The 21,181-nt window shown below is 38.9% G+C and overlaps 1 protein-coding gene across 5 annotated transcripts in view; it reads right to left on the bottom strand.

Annotated features, from left to right (window-relative positions):
- Window positions 1-21,181, bottom strand: part of pum1 (pumilio RNA-binding family member 1) — a 33,146-nt gene that overhangs the window by 6,388 nt on the left and 5,577 nt on the right. For 2 of the 5 annotated variants that reach the window (XM_087786406.1, XM_087786405.1), the window contains exons 2-19: window positions 20,881-21,053; window positions 19,962-20,084; window positions 19,781-19,849; window positions 18,293-18,398; window positions 18,028-18,218; window positions 16,627-16,799; window positions 16,293-16,548; window positions 13,008-13,101; window positions 12,840-12,938; window positions 12,625-12,767; window positions 11,621-11,759; window positions 11,398-11,532; window positions 11,030-11,329; window positions 10,649-10,891; window positions 8,597-8,867; window positions 3,045-3,174; window positions 2,840-2,974; window positions 1,455-1,592 (exon numbers count right to left, since the gene is read on the bottom strand). In XM_087786406.1, coding sequence (XP_087642532.1) covers window positions 1,455-1,592; window positions 2,840-2,974; window positions 3,045-3,174; window positions 8,597-8,867; window positions 10,649-10,891; window positions 11,030-11,329; window positions 11,398-11,532; window positions 11,621-11,759; window positions 12,625-12,767; window positions 12,840-12,938; window positions 13,008-13,101; window positions 16,293-16,548; window positions 16,627-16,799; window positions 18,028-18,218; window positions 18,293-18,398; window positions 19,781-19,849; window positions 19,962-20,084; window positions 20,881-21,042 — 2,907 coding nt within the window. In that variant the 5' untranslated portion in view covers window positions 21,043-21,053. The remainder of the gene's footprint in view (window positions 1-1,454; window positions 1,593-2,839; window positions 2,975-3,044; window positions 3,175-8,596; window positions 8,868-10,648; window positions 10,892-11,029; window positions 11,330-11,397; window positions 11,533-11,620; window positions 11,760-12,624; window positions 12,768-12,839; window positions 12,939-13,007; window positions 13,102-16,292; window positions 16,549-16,626; window positions 16,800-18,027; window positions 18,219-18,292; window positions 18,399-19,780; window positions 19,850-19,961; window positions 20,085-20,880; window positions 21,054-21,181) is intronic. The other 3 variants (XM_087786407.1, XM_087786409.1, XM_087786408.1) reach the window with 3 other exon arrangements.

A 21,181-nucleotide genomic window follows, 5' to 3' on the forward strand; every position in this document is an offset into this window, starting at 1 on the left:
AAAAAATAAAATGTGGTTTGAACGCCACAAAATTCAAAAGAAAACTTGAATTTGTTTTGAAACCAAAATATGTCCAAACATCAGCTTTAAAAGCTGTCTGAGTCCAGTGTATCCTCTCGTCCTCAGTCATTGCCCAGGATCTAGCAGATTTTCACCGTTACTAAATCCACAGAGGATGTAATGGAGTCACTGTATCCTCTCACACTCAGTCAACCTCGGAATCTTGCGTGATTTCGTTGTTCCTTTAGATGCGATGATGTAACGTCTGTTCATTTTTATGTTGCAATAAAACTTGCTAGATGGAAGCAACCGCTTAGTTAAATATATATATATACATAAATATATATACTGTATATACATACATACACAAAATAAACTAAAATATAAACCATTAAAAAACAATAAAAAAAAATCAAATGTGATTGTAAATATGTGTTTTAAATTGATACAGTGCTATTTAATATATGCATCTTGGAAAAACAAATATTGCAATATTCATGTGTATACATTTTTTCTTACAAACCTAGAAAACATAAACTGATGTTTTCACACTAAACCGCAAGAGGGCGCTCTAGGCCTGTGTTGATAATTTCGACGTAGAAGAGGAAGCGCCGCATCTTCTACCTCTGGAGTTAGTTAGTTATTTAAAAGTGACACCGAGGATTAAGATTTCATTGGATTTGAGTTATACTTTATTTTACTATTATATGTGGAGTTACACGGATGGTTTGTTAAACTTCTTAGCATGTTATTTATGCTATAGTTCTCTGAATAACTCTTAATATGTTATGTTAACATACCAGGTTCTCAGTTGTGTAACGTAACATACCGTACAATTATTCAGCCTGTTGTTGCCTCTATTCTATTTTTATTTTAAATTACCTTTCAAGATGACATGTCTGTTCTTGGTGTTGGATTTTATCAAATAAATTTCCCCCAAAAATGCGACTTATACTCCAGTGCGACTTATATATGTTTTTTCCTTCTTTATTATGCATTTCATGGCTGGTGCGACTTGTACTCCGGAGCGACTTATAGTCCGGAAAATACGGTATATATATTTAATATTGCTACGGTATTGTATTGATATTCTCTTTCACCTCGAGAAAAAACAGTTTATCGTAGACACACTTCAATAAACCTGCAACAAGAAGACGAGATAAAGCGAAGTGAAAAAACACGCCGAAGAAACTCAAGTCGGACTCAAGGACGCGGAGCGTCAAGGATGGTTTTTGTCGTGGATTGAACGAGAGTTCATGAAGACGTGGAACCTTCAACAACCTTTATGTTAATGTAACATTTAACCAGAGAAGGTCCAGGGTTCCCTGTTGCCATGGCGACGCAACCGGCGGGGGCCCGGAAGGCGGACAAGCCTTCATGTTTTTTTTTTTCCCCGGCGACGATCTAGTCATCGACCGCGGCGAGACGAAGCGGCGGCGGCGGCGTGTTCTCACCTGTCCCTTGAAGGCGTCGATGATGAAGTGGAGGGCGTGAGGCTGGACGCACTCGATGCACTTCTGCACGACGTGGTTCCCGTTCTGGTCCTTCACGCACTTCAGCACGTGGCCGTCCAGCTCCCGGACCATCTCGCTCTGAGACAGGAAGTCAAAGGAAAGTGAGTCATTTTTATCAACGCGGTTTTTTTACGAGACTGTGGCGGAAACACGTCTTTACGTTAATAACACATTTCATTTACGTATGGCAGTAACAGGGATCCTGCAGAGACGCAGCAGCAGCTCCGTCATAAAACCGGAGAAATAAAAGCTTTTCATCTGCGCCGCGATCATCCGGAGAGCCTCGTTTACAGCCGCGTAATATTCATGGAATTGGAACACTGGGATGTTTTGTTTGCCGATTTCCCCGGCAGGGAGATATTCGGAGCCACTTATTTAAGACGCCTCGTGAAAACAATGGTCTCTCGTTTATCACGAGGTTATGTTCTTTAAAACAGTAGTGACCGTTTAATGTTTGAATTAACAGTATTTATGGGATTATATATTAGTTTCAAGAGATTATTGAACATTTGAAATGTTAAAGAACATCTACAATTCGATTAAAAAGTTTTAAGGGTCAAGGGTTTTTCGGGACCCCAGAGAAAACACAAGGGTTAAGCATTGCATTATTATTTTTTAACGATTTCAACCAAATACAAAAAAAAAAAATACATTGAAAGTCTGAATTTGTTCTTTTTTAACAATAAAAAAAGGGATTATTTTCAAAATTTGCATTTTTTTCCAATATTGCTTTTGACATTTTAAGTCCAATCATTCAATGACCCTTTTTTTTTTTTTTAAATCGTAGACTTTTAAAACCTTCGTCTTTTCTGGTTGCAACATTATAAAAACATACATTAAATTTAAGGTTACAAATGGAAAAATATTGAATTCGGAAATTGAATACAGAACTATGTGTAGAAAACGGTTTTTCATTCAATTATTAAAAAAAAAGAAGAAGAAATGTTTGAAATACAAACATGCAGTATTTGGATGTCACTGATATACTTTAAACCGATAAAATAAAGATAAATATTTCTGGAACTTGCAAAGTCAACATTACATAGAGGTGACATCCTGTCGGGCTTTGCCGCCCAGTCAAAAAACTTGACATGGAAACATGACTGATAATTTAAATACAGTACTGCAGTGACCAATCAGCCGCCACTTAATAGCGCAGTGTGGCGCAGAAAGGCATCATGGGAGTTCACAGATTTGTTGTCACCATGAGTAAAGTGGGTGCAGTGATTAGTGCTCGGCACCAATTTCTGGGGTCGTACAGACTTGATTGATACAATATAAATATATATAAAAGCCACAAACGAAACAGAGACCAGTGTACTCACGATGATCTGCTGGTCCGAGGGGATGAACTCCAGAGCCTTCTGGATGACCCTGCAGCCGTACATCTGCAGGGCCAGCGACAGGACGTGACCTCGGATCCTCTCGGCCAGAGCCAGCTTCTGGTCCAGGCTACCGAACTGAAAGCCCACATAAATAAAAAAGTCAGAAAACCTTATTCTTACATGAAAAAGATCGTGTGACGCGGACCTCGAAGAACTTCTGGATGACGTAGTTCCCAAAGACGTCCACCATGAGCTGGTACGCCGCCTGCAGGATCTCGCTGAACACCAGCTGGCGCTCGGCAGAACTGGCTCGCTCCAGCTTCAGCTGGATGAACCTTCGAAGGAGAGTCGAGGAAACGTCAGTGTTGGACGATCGTCGGGGCGACATGAAGTGTGTTGCAAAGAATTGTATTAGTTGGGTGTAAAAACAATAATCAAAATTACACTTTAATTAATATATCAAACTCAACAAACCTAATACATTTGTTTGCAAACCCTTGCCTAATAAATTTAAACCAAACTTTATTTTTTCAGTACTAGTGGGCAATAAAATCATGGTAGGACACATATGAAAGTTCTCATTTTATTACAGTTTTTATAGGTTTTAACTTGGTCTTGTCTCTTTGACACGGCAACCTTCAAGGACAGAAAAGTATAGTAGAAGTTTTTATACTTTGAGCACTCGAACATCACTGCCGGGAATAAAAAGGACGATTAAAACCTTTCTTGGAACAGTTTTTTTTTAATTTGAGAAGCACGTCATGATTGAGATGTAAATAAAAAGCACGATTAAAACACAAAGATTCAAATAGTTTCGTTGTTATCATCCAGTAAAATATTTGTATTAAATAACAAAGAAATAATGTCCATTTATATATAAAATGTATTTAAAAGTAGTGTTGATGAGGCTTCACGAAACAGCCGAGGGATCATGATACAGTGTCTTCATTTTGCCACTAGATGTCGCTCTCAATATTAAAATGTACATCAAAGCCAAAGATTATAAACCAGAAAGCGCCATCTAGTGGTCTTTCAAAACAAAGCCACTGTATCATGACACCTCATCAGCTGTTTCATGAAGCCTCATCAACACATCACTAGTTTTAAAGTCATATTCTGCAGTCGTAACATGTCCAGCAAACGCACGAGTCTCTGGCGATTCCTTCTGGACGAGTCGGACGAGGAGAGAAGAGAACTTGTAAAGTGATGAACAGCCGGTGAAGAGAGAGGAAGAGAAAATGTGTGGTATGGACGTCACACACAGTAAAAAAAAAGATATTTTCAGCGGAACATTCTGCCGCAGCTGGTCGAGTTTGTTTTCCTATTAATAATAACATTGGCGACTCGGAGCCAGACGACGGATTCGTTATCTTTCCTTCTTTATATGGAGTTCCTGCTGCAGAGAGAGACGGCGAGTCTATAAATATTTGGACCGAATCTTTTAAGGTTTCATTCAAGTATGTAAACAAGTCGGTTTATAGAGTTTGATTTCTAACGAGATTTATTTTGGGAACCAAGTGACTGAGATACAAAGAAATGCTTCGGTACCGTTGGGTTCACTGACCCGCCATAAAACAATGAGCTTCAAACCAGCAAATTAAAAACGACTCCAGTACTTCTGATACACAGTAGAATTGGTATTTTGTAAGAGTGTAACTCGGTGTATTAATATTCAACTGCTCTGCATCGAAAACAAATATATCATAAAATCCTCCGCAGCTAAAGGAACAATACAATAAAACGAGATCCTAGCCAGGACTGAGGACGAGAGGATACAGTCGACTCCATCAGCTTTCAAAGCTGATGTTTGGACATATTTTGGTTTGAAAACGAATGAAAGCAGTTACGACTTCGTCAAGTCATGTGGTCTGTAAATTCTTTGGAGGACTAAGGACGAGAGGATACAGTCGACTTTAGCAGGGGTTTTTTTAGCAGTTACGACTTTGTCAAGAGTAATGACTGAGGACGAGAGGATACAGTCAACTCCATCAGCTTTTAAAGCTGATGTTTGGACATATTTTAGTTTGAAAACAAATGAAAGCAGTTACGACTTCGTCAAGAGTCATGTGGTCTGTAAATTCTGCAACACCAGAGTCAAGTACTGGACAATACTACAAACATAATCCAATACCATAGGAACAAGGATATATCGTTATATATCGTATTGTTGCACCTGTATCGTGACACGCATCACCAGAAACACAACTTAACAGACTACAACAGAAAAACAATACACAGATAACTTCGAGTAATCAATTAAGCTCTACGTTATAGGACTGTGGGAGGAAAACGGAGTCCTCAGAGTAAACCCACACAAACACAGGGAGAATATACAATATCCTCACAAAGAAAAGTCAGAGTGACACTTAAGGACTTGAACATCTGCGCAAAAGAAAAAACGTATTAACCTCTGTGTTATCTCTGGGTCAAAGTGACCCTGAGGCTCTAAAACAAATGTGTTTGTGGTATCCCTTGTGTTGTCTCTGGGTCAACGTGAACGACCTCCCTGGCTTCCAGAAATACATATGCAGTGGTGGAGGTTCACCTTGACCCTGAGACAACACAAGGGATACCACAAACACATTTGTTTCCAAGCCTTTGGGTCACCTTGACCCAGAGATAACAGCAGGATTCAATTACTTTTCTTATAAAATGAAATCCAAATTAAATTACTAATATTCACATGCATTTATATCCGACCTTTACTTTAACAAACATCAAATTAATTTTACTACACAATACTCTTTATGTTTATTTTCCAGCTGGGTTTTAAAACTGACGTCTTCCTCAGACGAGTTCGTCGCACATACATCAAAAGCTTGTTCTAATGATAATCATCACAGCTGGAGATTTACATAACAAATGAAGGCACCAATGTTAATGACTTCATACAACGAAAATGACCATCTGGTTCACAAACTCAAATATTGTTTGCAGTTTTTTTTGGGTATACATTTGTCGGGACTGTGCAGACGCTCATGCGTCCGACAGAGACTCGTGAAAGTCAACGTAGATCTTTAATAGTCTAATAGTCGTTGTTGTTCTGAATCACTGCTGTGTCTCTGTGACTCCAGAGAGGCTTTAGTTACAGTCGTCGATCCATTCAGTGTTTTGACTCGAGATAAAAACTGTTAAACAGCAGCAGCTTTTTCACACACGACAGACAAAACATCATCTTCCCTCACAGACTCTGGAAAAGATGCCAATGTTTTAACAGTTTATCTCCTGAATGAAAATCAGACTTTTGAACAGAGTCAAACCGCAGTATAAACATCTCACTGTATTTAACCTTCATGTCTTCAGACGTATATCCACAATTTTGACGTCGAAAGTGTTTGGATTTTTTAAAGTTAATTATGTTTTGTCTTCTCTGGAACTATTTAAAATCCAAACACACGCAGCTCTAGTTTCACCGCCTGATTGGCCGAACTGAAGTTTTATGAACTGAAGTTTTAAATCATTTGATAATTAAATTAATTTTCATCCTTTAGATTGAGTCGCGACCTTGTATCCAGAGAAATGTCACTTTATCATGGAGTTATTTCACATTTACAAGGTTCATTCTTTTGTTTATTTACACGTTTTATGAGCCGTTAGTATGAAGTTTCATTTACTGAAGAGTAAACCGTGTAGCGTTACAACATCAACACACAATGTTTATAGACACTTAAATACTCTTCAAAACATTTATTTTTAATCCTCTGAGGGACATGTTTATAGAATCATTCAAGAAGTTGTATTCATTCGAGTGTGTTGAGTAAAAACAAAAAAATCTAAACAGTAAAATATTGCAACTTTTTTGTGTCGATATTCAACGGCACTCCATCAATATTAAAAACTAAACATAGTTTTTATCATAGTTCTTTTATCGTTTATAATTGCATAAAGTGGGTAAAATATATTTGTTAATGTACAATTAACATGCGAATATTAATGGAATTTGTTCATTTTTGAGTTGAAATTAAACTTCCGGTTGCTAGATGGCAGCAGTTATTGAGTCCACAAAGGAACAATGAATTCCTGCAACATTCTGAGGACAAGAGGATACAATTGACTCCAGCTGCATTAAAATCTGATGTTTGGACATAATTTTTAATTAGTTTTAACACAAATTATATCAGTTAGGACTTTGCTCTCAACTGTATCATGATATGCATCGTGTTGCTAGATTCTTGACAATACACAGCCTTAACAAACAAATCTATCTTAAGATTTAAGATCTATTCAATTCATGCTACAAGCTGAGGTGAACAGGTGTCTTCTGGGTAAGAGGATCAACCATTTCTCTAATGTCCAATAATACTTAAGTTTAACACTTGGATTGGTCATATTTGCTAGACAACACTGGTTCCTGGACTCTGGATCGGTGCCTGGAAACTCACGGGCCAAACAAAAATAAAGAAAAATACCACTGTTTTTAATTACTGTGTGAATGAATGTGTTTTGTTATAAACAAAAGTTGGCATTTTCTCTGAAGCAACATTAGCGACTCCAGTCTAGTTTATTTACAAGTAGTGAAAGACAAACTCTATATCCGATCATCTTGTTGCAGAGAAACCAATCCAAGGAAATGCTGATTTAGCATTATTGTGAAACTAATATTTCATGCACTTAATGCTGTTTTTTGCAAGTTAATTTTAACCGTTTTTATCTGAAGGTTGACCGTGAATATAATGCATACACTACACTTGTACAGGTTTTAGTCCTCCTTCCACCAACAAACTGTTCATCTCAAAATCTTTACAAAAGAACAGACAACAGGTTATTGAAGGAGTGAAGTTGATCTTTAACTAGTGCAACCAGTTCCTCTCTCAGTCTCCGAGTCTGTTAATGCTCCCGCCGGGTATCAGCTCAAAAAACTTATCCAGAAAAAAACCCTCAGACAGATTTAAGCATTTGAAAGGAAAATCTGTCGCGTCAAGCTAACGGAGAACCTTTAACGATGTAAAACCAATAAAAGTATGGATTCAGACTGTAGCAGGAGGTTTATTTGCTCTTAAAGAAACAAGTTCTGAACCACTTTATTAATAATAATCATCACGATTTAGTAGAATGTTGTTTTTTTTTTTAATCACAGCCTACCCTTTAAAAGAAAGTTTACACCGACTCTACACTAGGTGGCAGCAGAAACAAACGCAAATAGAGACAACAAGGCTTTTTTTTCCTTCTTTGCCAGTTAAAAACAAGTGCAAAAAGGTTATAAAAATACATTTGTTTGTGTGATATTTATATACTTTAATATATTGTCCATTGCAGGTGTGTTTTGTAGGGCTCTGTAATTATTATAGATTTTTATTTAACAGTATTAGAGTTAAATAAAGATGTTTTATTCAAATCACTTAAATCTCATCATAATACACAAGCCTGGTCTACAGAGTGTTTTACGTTGATTTTATCAAATGTTGTGTTTGTGATGCTAGACAATGAAGCGAATAAAATACAATAAAAAAAAAAACAAGGGACATAAGATTAAAGTGGGAATAGATATAAAACTAAATAAATATGAAATAATAATAATGATAAACAATGACTTGTAAAGCTGGATCAATAATAAATTAAATAAATCTCATACTTAGATATTGATATATATATATATTTTTTAATTGCAAGTAGATTTCTTTGCCCAAGTCGTTGACCCCTATATTCTGAACTGTCATCAAAGTGTCCAGCGTGTCAATCATCTTGATCCTCGCTGCCAAACGTCTCGTGGAAAAAGACTTCCTATGGTCAAACGCGGCCTCGGCGCTGAAGACTCACCTGCTGCCGTGCTGGTCTTGACTGAACTCCATGATGTGCCCGGCGATGTCTCGCAGCTGCAGGTTGGGGTAGCGGTTGTTCCTGAAGTCCTCCAGCAGGCGGCTCCGGCCCGAGGGCATCACGTCCGACATGCCATAGCGGAGTCTCGACGACGGGAACAACTGGCTGCTGGGCGAGAAGAGCGAGGAGCCCGAGCTGGTGGCACTGCGGTACTTGGCTTCTGCTCCCGGGGCGGCGGAGATGAAGCGTCCACTGCCGTTCGTCAGTCCACCTGCAGAGATGAGAGAAGATCTTATCCTTCGAACAAACACCGTCACAAACAGAGCCTGTTAAACAGCATTTGAACTGAACAACAAGACGACTTTGGTGACTCTGGTCTAGAAAGACGCTTCACAAATAGCTATTACCTGATTAAAATTATCATTAAGTGCTGGATATCAATCAAACATTTTTGATACCAGGTACAAATATATAAACTTTCTATCAGTACCATCAGAATATTGAACGGTTGAACTAAATATTAAGCATTAAAATAATTAAATGACTAATAACTTGACAATAATTAAAAAAAAAGTTTTCTCAATGCAATATTTCTTAATAAATAGTTTTTTTAAATTAATTATAAACATGTTTGTATAATAGCATTGAAGTAAATGTCAGACTTTATGAATTAGTTACACTGACTTTATGCACATTCAATCAAAAGCAGACGTAAAAATGTAATGTTAATTTTTTACACATTTATCCATGCATTAAAAAAAAATAGAAGGCGAAAAAATAACTTTTAAATGTTTTTAAAATTAAGTTACATTTTGATGCTGTAAAAATGCAGTTTTTAAATGTACATGTATTCATATTCATGCATATTTAAATACCAACAAATTAATTTACGCAAACTTAAACTACGTTACAATTATTAAGTAACAGTTTTATTCTGGTTAAACTTCATGTGAATGTTTCAAATGAGCCACTGGTCACCTCTTAATAAAGTATTATTTTTAATACCTGTGTATGTAAAATATAAACACTTACACCGGAGCTCGTCTGAACTCACAAGTGTGACTCATGTCAGAAATGTTAAATATTAACAAATCTAAACCGTTAGTCCAGTTTGAATTCATTCATTGGTTTTTTTCTTGATCACGGAGAGGAGGATTTTGGGTTTCGCGGTTCATTTAAATATAGTTGACATGTATTTAAATAGAGGCATGGAAAGCCGTCTGAATTCTATGTTGATTTGGATGAACAAAGGAAAAGTGCTTTGATTCGCATCACGCACAGATTCAAACATCGGGATATTTTTTGTTCGTGCACCATTTCCTGGGTTCGAGTGTACGACCGTTTTTTTAGTAGGAAATCAATGTAATTCTTAGTACACAGGGCTCTTGATCTTGTCTGTAAGTAAGTAAATATTTGGCATTTATATAGCGCTTTTCCAGACCAGGTAGTGGAGGATGAGATTTTGACAATACAGGCTGACACTGAGCTTAAGGTCTGATGGTCATTTTTGAAAGTCAGTATCAGAGGAAAAGTTTTCAAATATGAGGAAATATGCTTCTCACTGTTAGCACCATTTGTCTGTAGTTATTTATGCAAGTCAGCCTTTATACGAATATTATTAAATCCACACATCCTTCCATCATGATAAAGTACACACTTACTTATGTTGAGAAAATTTGATGAAGGCAGAATTTTGGATTTCATCATTATAAAAGGAGCTCGCCAACCAAAAAAGTGTGGACACGCCCCTGTCTTACACTGAATTGATTTCTATTTAATTTAATTCACATTAAAGTTGTTTCTTTTTAAACACATTTATTTTTTGCCTTCAATTTTATGCGTTTCAATGCATGAATAAATTCGGTATAAAATTCATAGGGCCTGAAATTTGAGGTTTTCTAAAATTCAAAGTCTGATTTCGCTGTAAATTGTGTTAAAAACATTCAAAGCCTTATGACACACATTTACTTCCATATATTATATGTATTAACTCCAGTCAGGTGACAGCATATAAAACAGGTATTTTTCGTTAAGTCTGCAGCAGCAACTCACCAAGATTGAGGTTTGACGAGGAGCTGTGATTGGACAATGAGGGCGGGGGTGTGAGCGAGTGAGAGGGGCCCTGGTTGGGCAGGGGCATCCCCACGGGCCCCGGGGAAGGGCTGAAGCCCAGGGTGCCGTTGTAGAAGCCTCCGTGGCCGATGGGGTTGAGACTCGAGGCCGTGCGTTTGTACAGCTCGCTGTTCCCCGTCAGGGAGTCTCGCCTCGACCCGCTGCCGCCGCTGGAGTTGGGCACTAGAGGGCGACAGAGACACATTTACAATGTTGCAGGGACAGGATCAGGAACTTGTCTCAAGTTCACTGGAAAGACATTAAGAAAAACACTTTAAAACCTATGAAGACATAAAAAATGAGTAATCCGAGATTACTCACCTGCAGTACCAAAGCCTCCCAGCGTGGCCCCGAGTGACGGCCCCAGGGATGAGGAGCCGGGCTGGCTGAAGCCCAGCGAGGCGGATCCGGGCCCGGGTTGACCGGATCCTTGCGAGAACAGGGACGAGCTCTGGGAGGAGGAGCTGAGCGAGGACGAGCCGTAGAAGGAGCTTCCGCCCAGAGCGCCGCCGGGGCCGCCTTGTTGCTGAGCCTGCTGGGAAGTCATGGCACGGAACGGGCCGTTGGCGCCGCCGCCGAGACCGCCGTTGGCGCCGCCGGCTGAAGCGGCGGCAGCGGCGACTACAGGAAGAGGAAAATGGAGTCAGAAATCGTGGTCGAAGTCATGAGTCGTGACGTTAGATATTTACCTGCTTGCGCCGCAGACGGAGAGATGATGACGGAGGCCGGGGCCATGAGGCGGACGGGGCCACTCCGGGCCCCGGTGTTGACCACTAGCGCCCCCGTCTGGTCGTAGTAGGCTGCGGGGGCCAGAACTGGATAACCTGAACCATTTCGAAGTCAAGATTGTTAAACAGAAGACTTAACGTATTGAGTGTAGATTATATTGGAAGTGAAAGAGGTCGTGCTCACCGGGGACCCCTGCCGTTAACCCCTGACCGAACGCCAGCGCCGAGTTCACGGCTGCTGCCGCCACCAGCTGGTCGTTCTGCTGTCCCTGCTGGCCTTGGCTGGGGGTCAAGGGTCGTTGGTTGCCACCTGCACGCATCACCTTGATGGAGGAAAGATTATGGACGGGAATTAGCGGAAGACAGATTTTAACAAAAAAACACTACTTTAAAAATTGTTGCATTTTAGTAGTAGTGTATCAAAGAAAAAAATAAACGTATACCTTATAAAGAAGTCATTTGGGAATCGTTTTTTTAATTCTTAGATGTATTGAACAGAAGAGTAAGAAATAATGAGAACTGTTTTCACTGATATTTAAAATTCTATTGAGATTAAAAAAATAACCTTATTTACAATTTCAGTTAAAAATTGTTTGAATACAGGAATACAGTTGAAAATTGTTGGAATTCAGTTGAAAATTGTTGAATTATAGTTGAACATTTTTGGAATACAGTTGAAAATTGTTCAATTATAGTTGAAAATTGTTTGATTATAGTTGAAATTGTTGGATTATAGTTGAAAATTGTTTGATTATAGTTGAACATTTTTGGAATACAGTTGAAAATTGTTTAATTATAGTTGAAAATTGTTTGATTATAGTTGAAAATTGTTAGATTATAGTTGAAAATTGTTGGATTGTAGTTAAAAATAGTTTGATTATAGTTGAATATTGTTCGATTACAGTTGAAAATTGTTCGATTATAGTTGAAAATTGTTCGATTACAGTTGAAAATTGTTCGATTACAGTTGAAAATTGTTCGATTACAGTTGAAAATTGTTCGATTATAGTTGAAAATTGTTCGATTATAGTTGAAAATTGTTCGAAATTCTAAAATTGTACATTTATAACAAACAAAAAATGTTTAGGATTCAAGTTTACAATTGTATAAAAGAATTTTCCTGAATTTATTTACTGTAACTTATGAAAACAAATAGTAATACCAAACTCGCTGAATAAAAACTCTAACCTGCTGCTGGTTCTGCTGGCCTTGGTTCGCTGCTTGTTGATTGGCTGAGCTGTTGGCTGCAGCTGCCTGCTGCTGGAAAAGGTTGGCAGGGTAGACCCCCCAGGGAGTGACACCGTAGTACTGGGGCGGCATCACGGCCGGACCTGTTCGTGAACAAAATGGACCTTTTAATTAAGTGCTCTGATGAATTATGCAACATTTGTTCAGCGTCTCACCCAACGTCGCCGCGGCCGCGAGTCCGGCAGCGTACGGGTCGGTGCCCGGGGGGGCCGCACTGATGATGTAGGGGTTCGGTACGAACGCTGGAGCCAGACCTGGCGACACATTTAGTCATGACCGACATTTAACTTTGTCATACTTCAACAGAAGTGTAGACTTCTCACCGATGTGAGGTTGTTGTGCAGCGGCCAGAGCGTACTGCTGCTGTTGTGCCGCCGTCAACTGCTGCACCGCCAGAGCGTTGTTCCTCTGGAAGAGCTGCAGACACACCATCGTGTTCAAGTGTTTCCATGTGGGAGGAAATATACATGCTAGGGCTGTGTATTGGCAACAATCTGGCGATACAACCCGCATCAAAAAGCAGGAGCAGCGATTGGATATATTGAAGTAAATGGTGATACTTTAGGAACAAGGATACGTTTGTAGTATTGTTGAGTACTTGACTCTGGTGTCGTGATACTGTAGTAACAAGGATATATGTGTAGTATTGTCGAGTACTTGACTCTGGTGTCGTGATACTGTAGTAACAAGGATATATGTGTAGTATTGTCGAGTGCTTGACTCTGGTGTCGTGATAGTGTAGTAACAAGGATATATGTGTAGTATTGTCGAGTACTTGACTCTGGTGTCGTGATACTGTAGTAACAAGGATATATGTGTAGTATTGTCGAGTACTTGACTCTGGTGTCGTGATAGTGTAGTAACAAGGATGTATTTGTAGTATTGTCGAGTACTTGACTCTGGTGTCGTGATAGTGTAGTAACAAGGATATATGTGTAGTATTGTCGAGAACTTGACTCTGGTGTCGTGATACTGTAGTAACAAGGATATATGTGTAGTATTGTCGAGTACTTGACTCTGGTGTCGTGATACTGTAGTAACAAGGATATATGTGTAGTATTGTCGAGTACTTGACTCTGGTGTCGTGATAGTGTAGTAACAAGGATATATGTGTAGTATTGTCGAGTACTTGACTCTGGTGTCGTGATACTGTAGTAACAAGGATATATGTGTAATATTGTCGAGTATTTGACTCTGGTGTCGTGATAGTGTAGTAACAAGGATGTATTTGTAGTATTGTCGAGTACTTGACTCTGGTGTCGTGATACTGTAGTAACAAGGATATATGTGTAGTATTGTCGAGTACTTGACTCTGGTGTCGTGATACTGTAGTAACAAGGATATATGTGTAGTATTGTCGAGTACTTGACTCTGGTGTCGTTATACTGTAGTAACAAGGATATATGTGTAGTATTGTCGAGTACTTGACTCTGGTGTCGTGATACTGTAGTAACAAGGATATATGTGTAGTATTGTCGAGTACTTGACTCTGGTGTCGTGATAGTGTAGTAACAAGGATATATGTGTAGTATTGTCGAGTACTTGACTCTGGTGTCGTGATACTGTAGTAACAAGGATATATGTGTAGTATTGTCGAGTATTTGACTCTGGTGTCGTGATAGTGTAGTAACAAGGATGTATTTGTAGTATTGTCGAGTACTTGACTCTGGTGTCGTGATACTGTAGTAACAAGGATATATGTGTAGTATTGTCAAGTACTTGACTCTGGTGTTGTGATAGTGTAGTAACAAGGACGCATTTGTAGTATTGTGGAGTACTTGACTCTGGTGTCGTTATACTGTAGTAACAAGGATATATGTGTAGTATTGTCAAGTACTTGACTCTGGTGTCATGATAGTGTAGTAACAAGGATATATGTGTAGTATTGTCGAGTACTTGACTCTGGTGTCGTGATACTGTAGTAACAAGGATATATGTGTAATATTGTCGAGTATTTGACTCTGGTGTCGTGATAGTGTAGTAACAAGGATGTATTTGTAGTATTGTCGAGTACTTGACTCTGGTGTCGTGATACTGTAGTAACAAGGATATATGTGTAGTATTGTCGAGTACTTGACTCTGGTGTCGTGATACTGTAGTAACAAGGATATATGTGTAGTATTGTCGAGTACTTGACTCTGGTGTCGTTATACTGTAGTAACAAGGATATATGTGTAGTATTGTCGAGTACTTGACTCTGGTGTCGTGATACTGTAGTAACAAGGATATATGTGTAGTATTGTCGAGTACTTGACTCTGGTGTCGTGATAGTGTAGTAACAAGGATATATGTGTAGTATTGTCGAGTACTTGACTCTGGTGTCGTGATACTGTAGTAACAAGGATATATGTGTAGTATTGTCGAGTATTTGACTCTGGTGTCGTGATAGTGTAGTAACAAGGATGTATTTGTAGTATTGTCGAGTACTTGACTCTGGTGTCGTGATACTGTAGTAACAAGGATATATGTGTAGTATTGTCAAGTACTTGACTCTGGTGTTGTGATAGTGTAGTAACAAGGACGCATTTGTAGTATTGTGGAGTACTTGACTCTGGTGTCGTTATACTGTAGTAACAAGGATATATGTGTAGTATTGTCGAGTACTTGACTCTGGTGTCGTGATAGTGTAGTAACAAGGATGCATTTGTAGTATTGTCGAGTACTTGACTCTGGTGTCGGGATAGTGTAGTAACAAGGATATATGTGTAGTATTGTCAAGTACTTGACTCTGGTGTCATGATAGTGTAGTAACAAGGATATATGTGTAGTATTGTCGAGTACTTGACTCTGGTGTCGTGATAGTGTAGTAACAAGGATGTATTTATTGTCGAGTACTTGACTCTGGTGTTGCAGAATTTACAGACCACATGACTCTTGACGAAGTCGTAACTGATTTAATTTGTTTTCAAACCAAAATATGTCCAAACATCAGTTTTAAAAAGCTGCTGGAGTCGACTGTATCCTCTCGTCCTTAGTAATGGCCAGATTTTTATGTTTCTTTAGCTGCTGGATTTAATTTCTGCTGCCATCTAGCATCCAGAAGTTTATTTGCACTTTACAAAATGTAAAAACGCTGTAAATATTTTCATGTTAATGTCGTAATTGAAAATACAAATAATTTTATATTACACACACTCAAAACGTAAACTGTAAAAGAATTACGATCAAAATTAAATAACTATTGAAATTCAAAATTGGTGATATTGTTTTTTGCCATTCTGTTTTTTATTTTTTTTATCTATCAAATAAATTATATAATAAGAAATAAAAAAATCTAATTTTATATACATTTTATTATTTTTAGTTAAAATAAAAAGGAACCTTGAAATCCTGAAAAATGGAGATGACTGAGGACAAGAGGATACAGTCGACTCCAGCAGCTTTTTAAAGCTGATTTTTGGAGACATTTTGTTTTTTAAAAACAAATGAAATCAGTTACGACTTCGTCAAGAGTCATGTGGTCTGTAAATTCTGCAACACCAGAGTCAAGTACTCGACAATACTACACATATATACTTGTTACTACAGTATCATTATATAGCATATCGTATCGTCAGATTCTTGTCACACACACTAAGATCCAGATGCCGACTAAGAGCGGTCAGTACCTGCTGCTGGTTGCTGTAGTCGAACAAGCCGACGGTCGGACCCGAGTCCATCTGCATCTGACCGTTGTAGTCGAACTGTAGCGGCTCGATCACAGACTCCATCTGATCCATCGTGACGCCTCCCTGGTCCACGCCGGAGAAGTCGTCGGGAGGTTTGGGACCCCCGCCCCCGAGAGGGGTCATGCCGTCGGGCCCCCCGGGGACCCCGAGTAGGTCCCCCTCGGGTCCGGGCTGCTGCATGTTGCCCTGGACTCGACTGAGAAAAAGGAAAAACCCCTTCAGAGTCGGAGCGAAAAGGTGCGACTCCCATCAGGTCCCTGCGAGGCATCGTTACCCGAACTCTTTGACGTCCACGTCCAGGCCGTTCTGCACCGGTAACCCGTTGGGATTGATCACGTCGTTGATCGCGTCGCTTTCGTTTTCCGCCAGTTCTTTGAGTTTCTCTCCTTCAAACGCCGCCTTTGGCTTCTCCCTCTTCTCCTCCTCCACCTCGCCATCCCTCTGACCCTGGGCAGAGAACAAGGAAAACAACTTAAGCACAATGAAAGACAAGCACAGCCATCCCTCGTTTATCGCTAGGGGGATTTCAGAAAGTAACCCCTGCAAATACCACAAGTAGTGACCATTTTACACCATTTAAATACATGTTGAAGCCTCACGATTTCTCCTTGCACTTTTTATAAACTTTCTCCAAACTGTCATTGACATTTTTCTATATTCTCAAACGGTTTGTACTCAAAAACCCAATCAGTTTAACATTAATTGTGAATTATTACGACAAATAAATGCTCAACACAAGATTGAACCTGCAAACTCAACATTGCATATGAGGTACTATACCTCTCAGTGTCGTGTACTGCTCCTATAGTACTCTGCCGCCCAGCAAACCATAGTAACATAGACGTAGTATTGAAATACATTATTGTGGTGATCAATCATCCATCACTAAATGGAGCAGTGAGTTAAAAAAGGAATTATGGGAGTTTTGATGGCACCATAAGTGAAGGGGGTTCGGTTATCAGTGCCTGCCACAAACTGTTGTTGGTTGTTTTGAAGTTGATCTGCTTTTCACTTAAATGTTTGTAACAAAGTGATCAATGACAAGGAGCTTTTTTTTTTACATTTCCTTATGTAGAAAGGTTTTCAAAAAACATAATCTGTGAGACGATGGGAAGCGAGAAGGAAACCCGATATAGTGAGGGAAGTTTTGAATGGAACTTCAAGTTTAACAGTAGATGTGATTGTAATGATGTTAATTTCCAGCACTTTCCTATTATAGCAGAAGATTTGCAATCAGTTCAGATAAAGCCAGACAATCCATTATTGACACAAAACGCACACATTTCAATCAAAACCCACATCTATTCCAGCAACTCTTTAATCCTCAGGGGTCCAACTCAGAACACACAACCGGTCAAAATCTTTAATTGATCACAATTATCTCCGTGTTCATTTTCCTTCACTAAACAAATCCCTTTTCTTCAGCATCAAATTGACTCTCATTCTTGAAATATAAAATCCCTTAACTTAAACATCTTAAGTTGATGATATCAACATGAACATTAATCTCCTTTGAATTTGAAATAACAATGTTTGACACGATTTAATTCACTATCGCTATAAACCATATGATCACAATGAACCCCCTTTATAGTTTAGATGTTATAACCTGAACCTCATTTATAACAACTGAACCTCGAGAACACGTACGAGGTGAAGATCGGTCCAGACTTACATAAGGTCCCTTCCTCAGACAGGAGTCCAGCTTGTCGGCCGGCGAGGAGGACAGCACGTACTCCACCATGCTCACTCCGAGACCACCGCTCTCAGAGCGCGGCGACATCACGGAACCCACGCCGACTTCACCGCCGTGGAAGCCCTGACCCGGCCGTCGGGACACCATGATTGGCTGAGACACAGAATGGTCTGTAGAGAGGGGGGGGGGGGGTAGAGTTAGCGAAGGCTATCTGACATGTATCAAAACAATAAGGGACTCGTACCTGAAGCCCCCCAGGCACTGTCCCTCCATTGATCCAGGAAGATTCCTTTCGGTCCGTCCTTCCCGGAGTCGTCTGCCTCCCAGAACTTCTTACCCGTGAGGAGCTGCTGTAAAGTCCAGAGCCGGCAGAGGTCAGTAAAAACAGACATAAATCACAAAACCACCAGTTATTGATGCAGTTACTCTTTCAGAGTTAAAGTTTAAAAAATAAATTCACCCTTTTTTCGTAAAATCTAAATATTTCCTTTAATTCACATGAAGGTCTTCAACCAAAACCGCATGATGACAAACGTTTAATCCATATTTTTGATGCACCAGAAAACTGCTTAAGAGTCACAAAAGATTGAGGACAAGATGAGGTTGAAACAAAAAAATAAAACGTATTGAATGAGTCAAAATAACAAACTATTTTTAAGCAACTGAGGAATTTAAATAGGAACATATTTGTTACAGTTTAGAAAACTAACAGATTTCTAAAGACAAACTTTGGTCAATGGATTTAATTTATGGATAACAAAAGAAAGGGAAATAATTCACTTAATTTAGTATTCAAAAAATTGAACAGTTAAGTAAAAAAGTTAACTATTTTGCTCAGTTTTAGAGGCTTCTGTCTACAAACGGAATATGTCAACCTAAATATTTAAGTCATAATGAAAACATATCAAAAATCTGTTGATCTGAAATCTATTAACAAGTTAAACTAATACTTTTAGCATTTTTAATGAATGCAAACCATTGTATAAGCCGTATATCCTTATAAATACGTTTAATTTTCACATGTCCACGTTTGCATTTAACTCAGGCTTCATTAAAACTGAACTGAAGACATGAACATGATATGACAAAAAAAAAAATATATATATATAGACTTCAAAACAACATGTCTGTATTTTAAAAATATAGTTTGTGCATCTTAAGGACCTCGTGGTGAACAACATAAAACACAAGTACTTCTCAACTAAACGTGTAAATAATCAACTTTTTTTTTAATAATATTGTTTCACTTTAGATCAGGGGTTTCAAACTCAACTGGCCGGGGGTCACTAGAGGTCAATTCTTGTGGAGACAGGCCTGCAGGCTGGAGGTATTTGAGCACTTTGACAAATTTGATTTATCTATTGTCTGATGTTGTACAAAATTGGAGTCCCATGCTCTGCCTGTACACTTAAAAAAAAACTCCTGGGTCACATGCTGCAAGTCTGAGACCCCTGCTGAAGCTTTGACAAACAGCCAATAATTATATATATTAATAGTACTATGTAACACTTATGAAAGAAGTCATTTTATTTGCCACCATTAAGTTCTGTGTATTTGCGCAACGATTTAGCTGCAGTTGACTCGACTTAAATCAACAATAGAAATTGATCTAAGGAAGTCAACATATGGGCATATGTTGACTTCCTTCCCCCTAAATATCCCCTGGAAGGCTCCGTTGAAAACACTTCCTGGTAGACGAGTTTGTAACAAGGTGGAACATAAAACCGTTTACCTCTCCCATAGTCCGTCCTTCTAGAGCCAGAGCCTGAAAGTCATGGTTCAGCTCGTCCATGGAGCGAACCTGGAGAGAAGGACATCGATGCCATATTGTATCACAGACATAATGTACTGTTGAAGGAGATCTCCAGAGGGATTCATGAAGTCTATCCAAGAACCAATGAGTGAAACCTAACCTGACTGTCGTGGATGTTGTCTCCGGTGGGCCAGCGATGTTTGCCCGGCTGCTCTCCGTGCTGCCGCTGGAAGAAGTAATCCACCATGGCATCGTCCTGGGACCGTCCAGCTCCGGCCACACCCTGAAAGAACGACCGACGGTGTCATGGGAAAAAGCCGAATAAATCCTAATTCAGTCTTAAAAAATACTAAATACAGCAAAACTTGCATGTTGACAAATTACATAAAATCAGTAAAAGAAATCAAGTATTTAAGGTCTTTTTTTTTAGTAGTACCAGGAATATTTTGAACAGCGTTTTACTCGGAATACTTAACTATTAAAAGTTAAGGTTGGCTGAAATTCAAAGTAGATTAATACTCATGTTGATATGTTATAGTTATAAAGTAAATAAGTTATAAAGATGCCAGTGTTTAAGATAAGATGTTGATTATACTAGAGACTTCCAATTAGAGTAAAACTGGCGTTGAAGGAATTTAATAAGTGTGTTTAAGGACAACAAATACTGAGATAAAATATCTCATACCAAACCTCAAAGATATAATCAAATATTATATTATAATTGAATACAATAAACAGCTTTATATGCCATGACAAAAAGACAGTCCGAAAATAAAGTTATTTCCTGGTTTAACTAGTAATCATGGATTAAAATCAAAAGTATCTTTACATATATATACATCTCTGTTAGTAGGGATTTAACTTTAAGAAAAAAGTACCACTGTCAAAAGGTATTATTAAACATAGTAATAAATAAATAACAAATATATTTTCATCACGTTCCTGAAATACAGACCATTTGCTTTGTTTGGAAACGTCGGCTGAATAAATTTGATCGTTTATGTTGAAGGTAATAATACATTACATACATTAATACATTTAAAAAAAACATTTTATCTAAATATGCAGTCAATGCGTACCTGTTGGTTGGGCGGCGGGGCCTGGGGGGTCTGCCCATTCGGAGGGGCGTGGGCTCCACTGCTCAGCACCACAGGCATGTTGTGAGATGTATTCCTACAGTGGGGACTGAATGGTTCCTGCCAGGGCAACACTTTCCTCTTCAACACACTCACACTGCTCATTCCACCAGAGCCTGGAGATGGAAAACAAACAAAACAAACAAACACGTGTCTGTTGTAAGACGTTCCATCAATGATCGTTCACCAGGTTACCTCCTAGTCCCACCGACAATCTGGTCTTGAACGAGGCGTCACAATTGAA

This window comes from Callionymus lyra, chromosome 3 (assembly GCF_982586985.1).
Source record: "Callionymus lyra chromosome 3, fCalLyr1.hap1.1, whole genome shotgun sequence".
Taxonomy (NCBI): domain Eukaryota; kingdom Metazoa; phylum Chordata; class Actinopteri; order Syngnathiformes; family Callionymidae; genus Callionymus; species Callionymus lyra.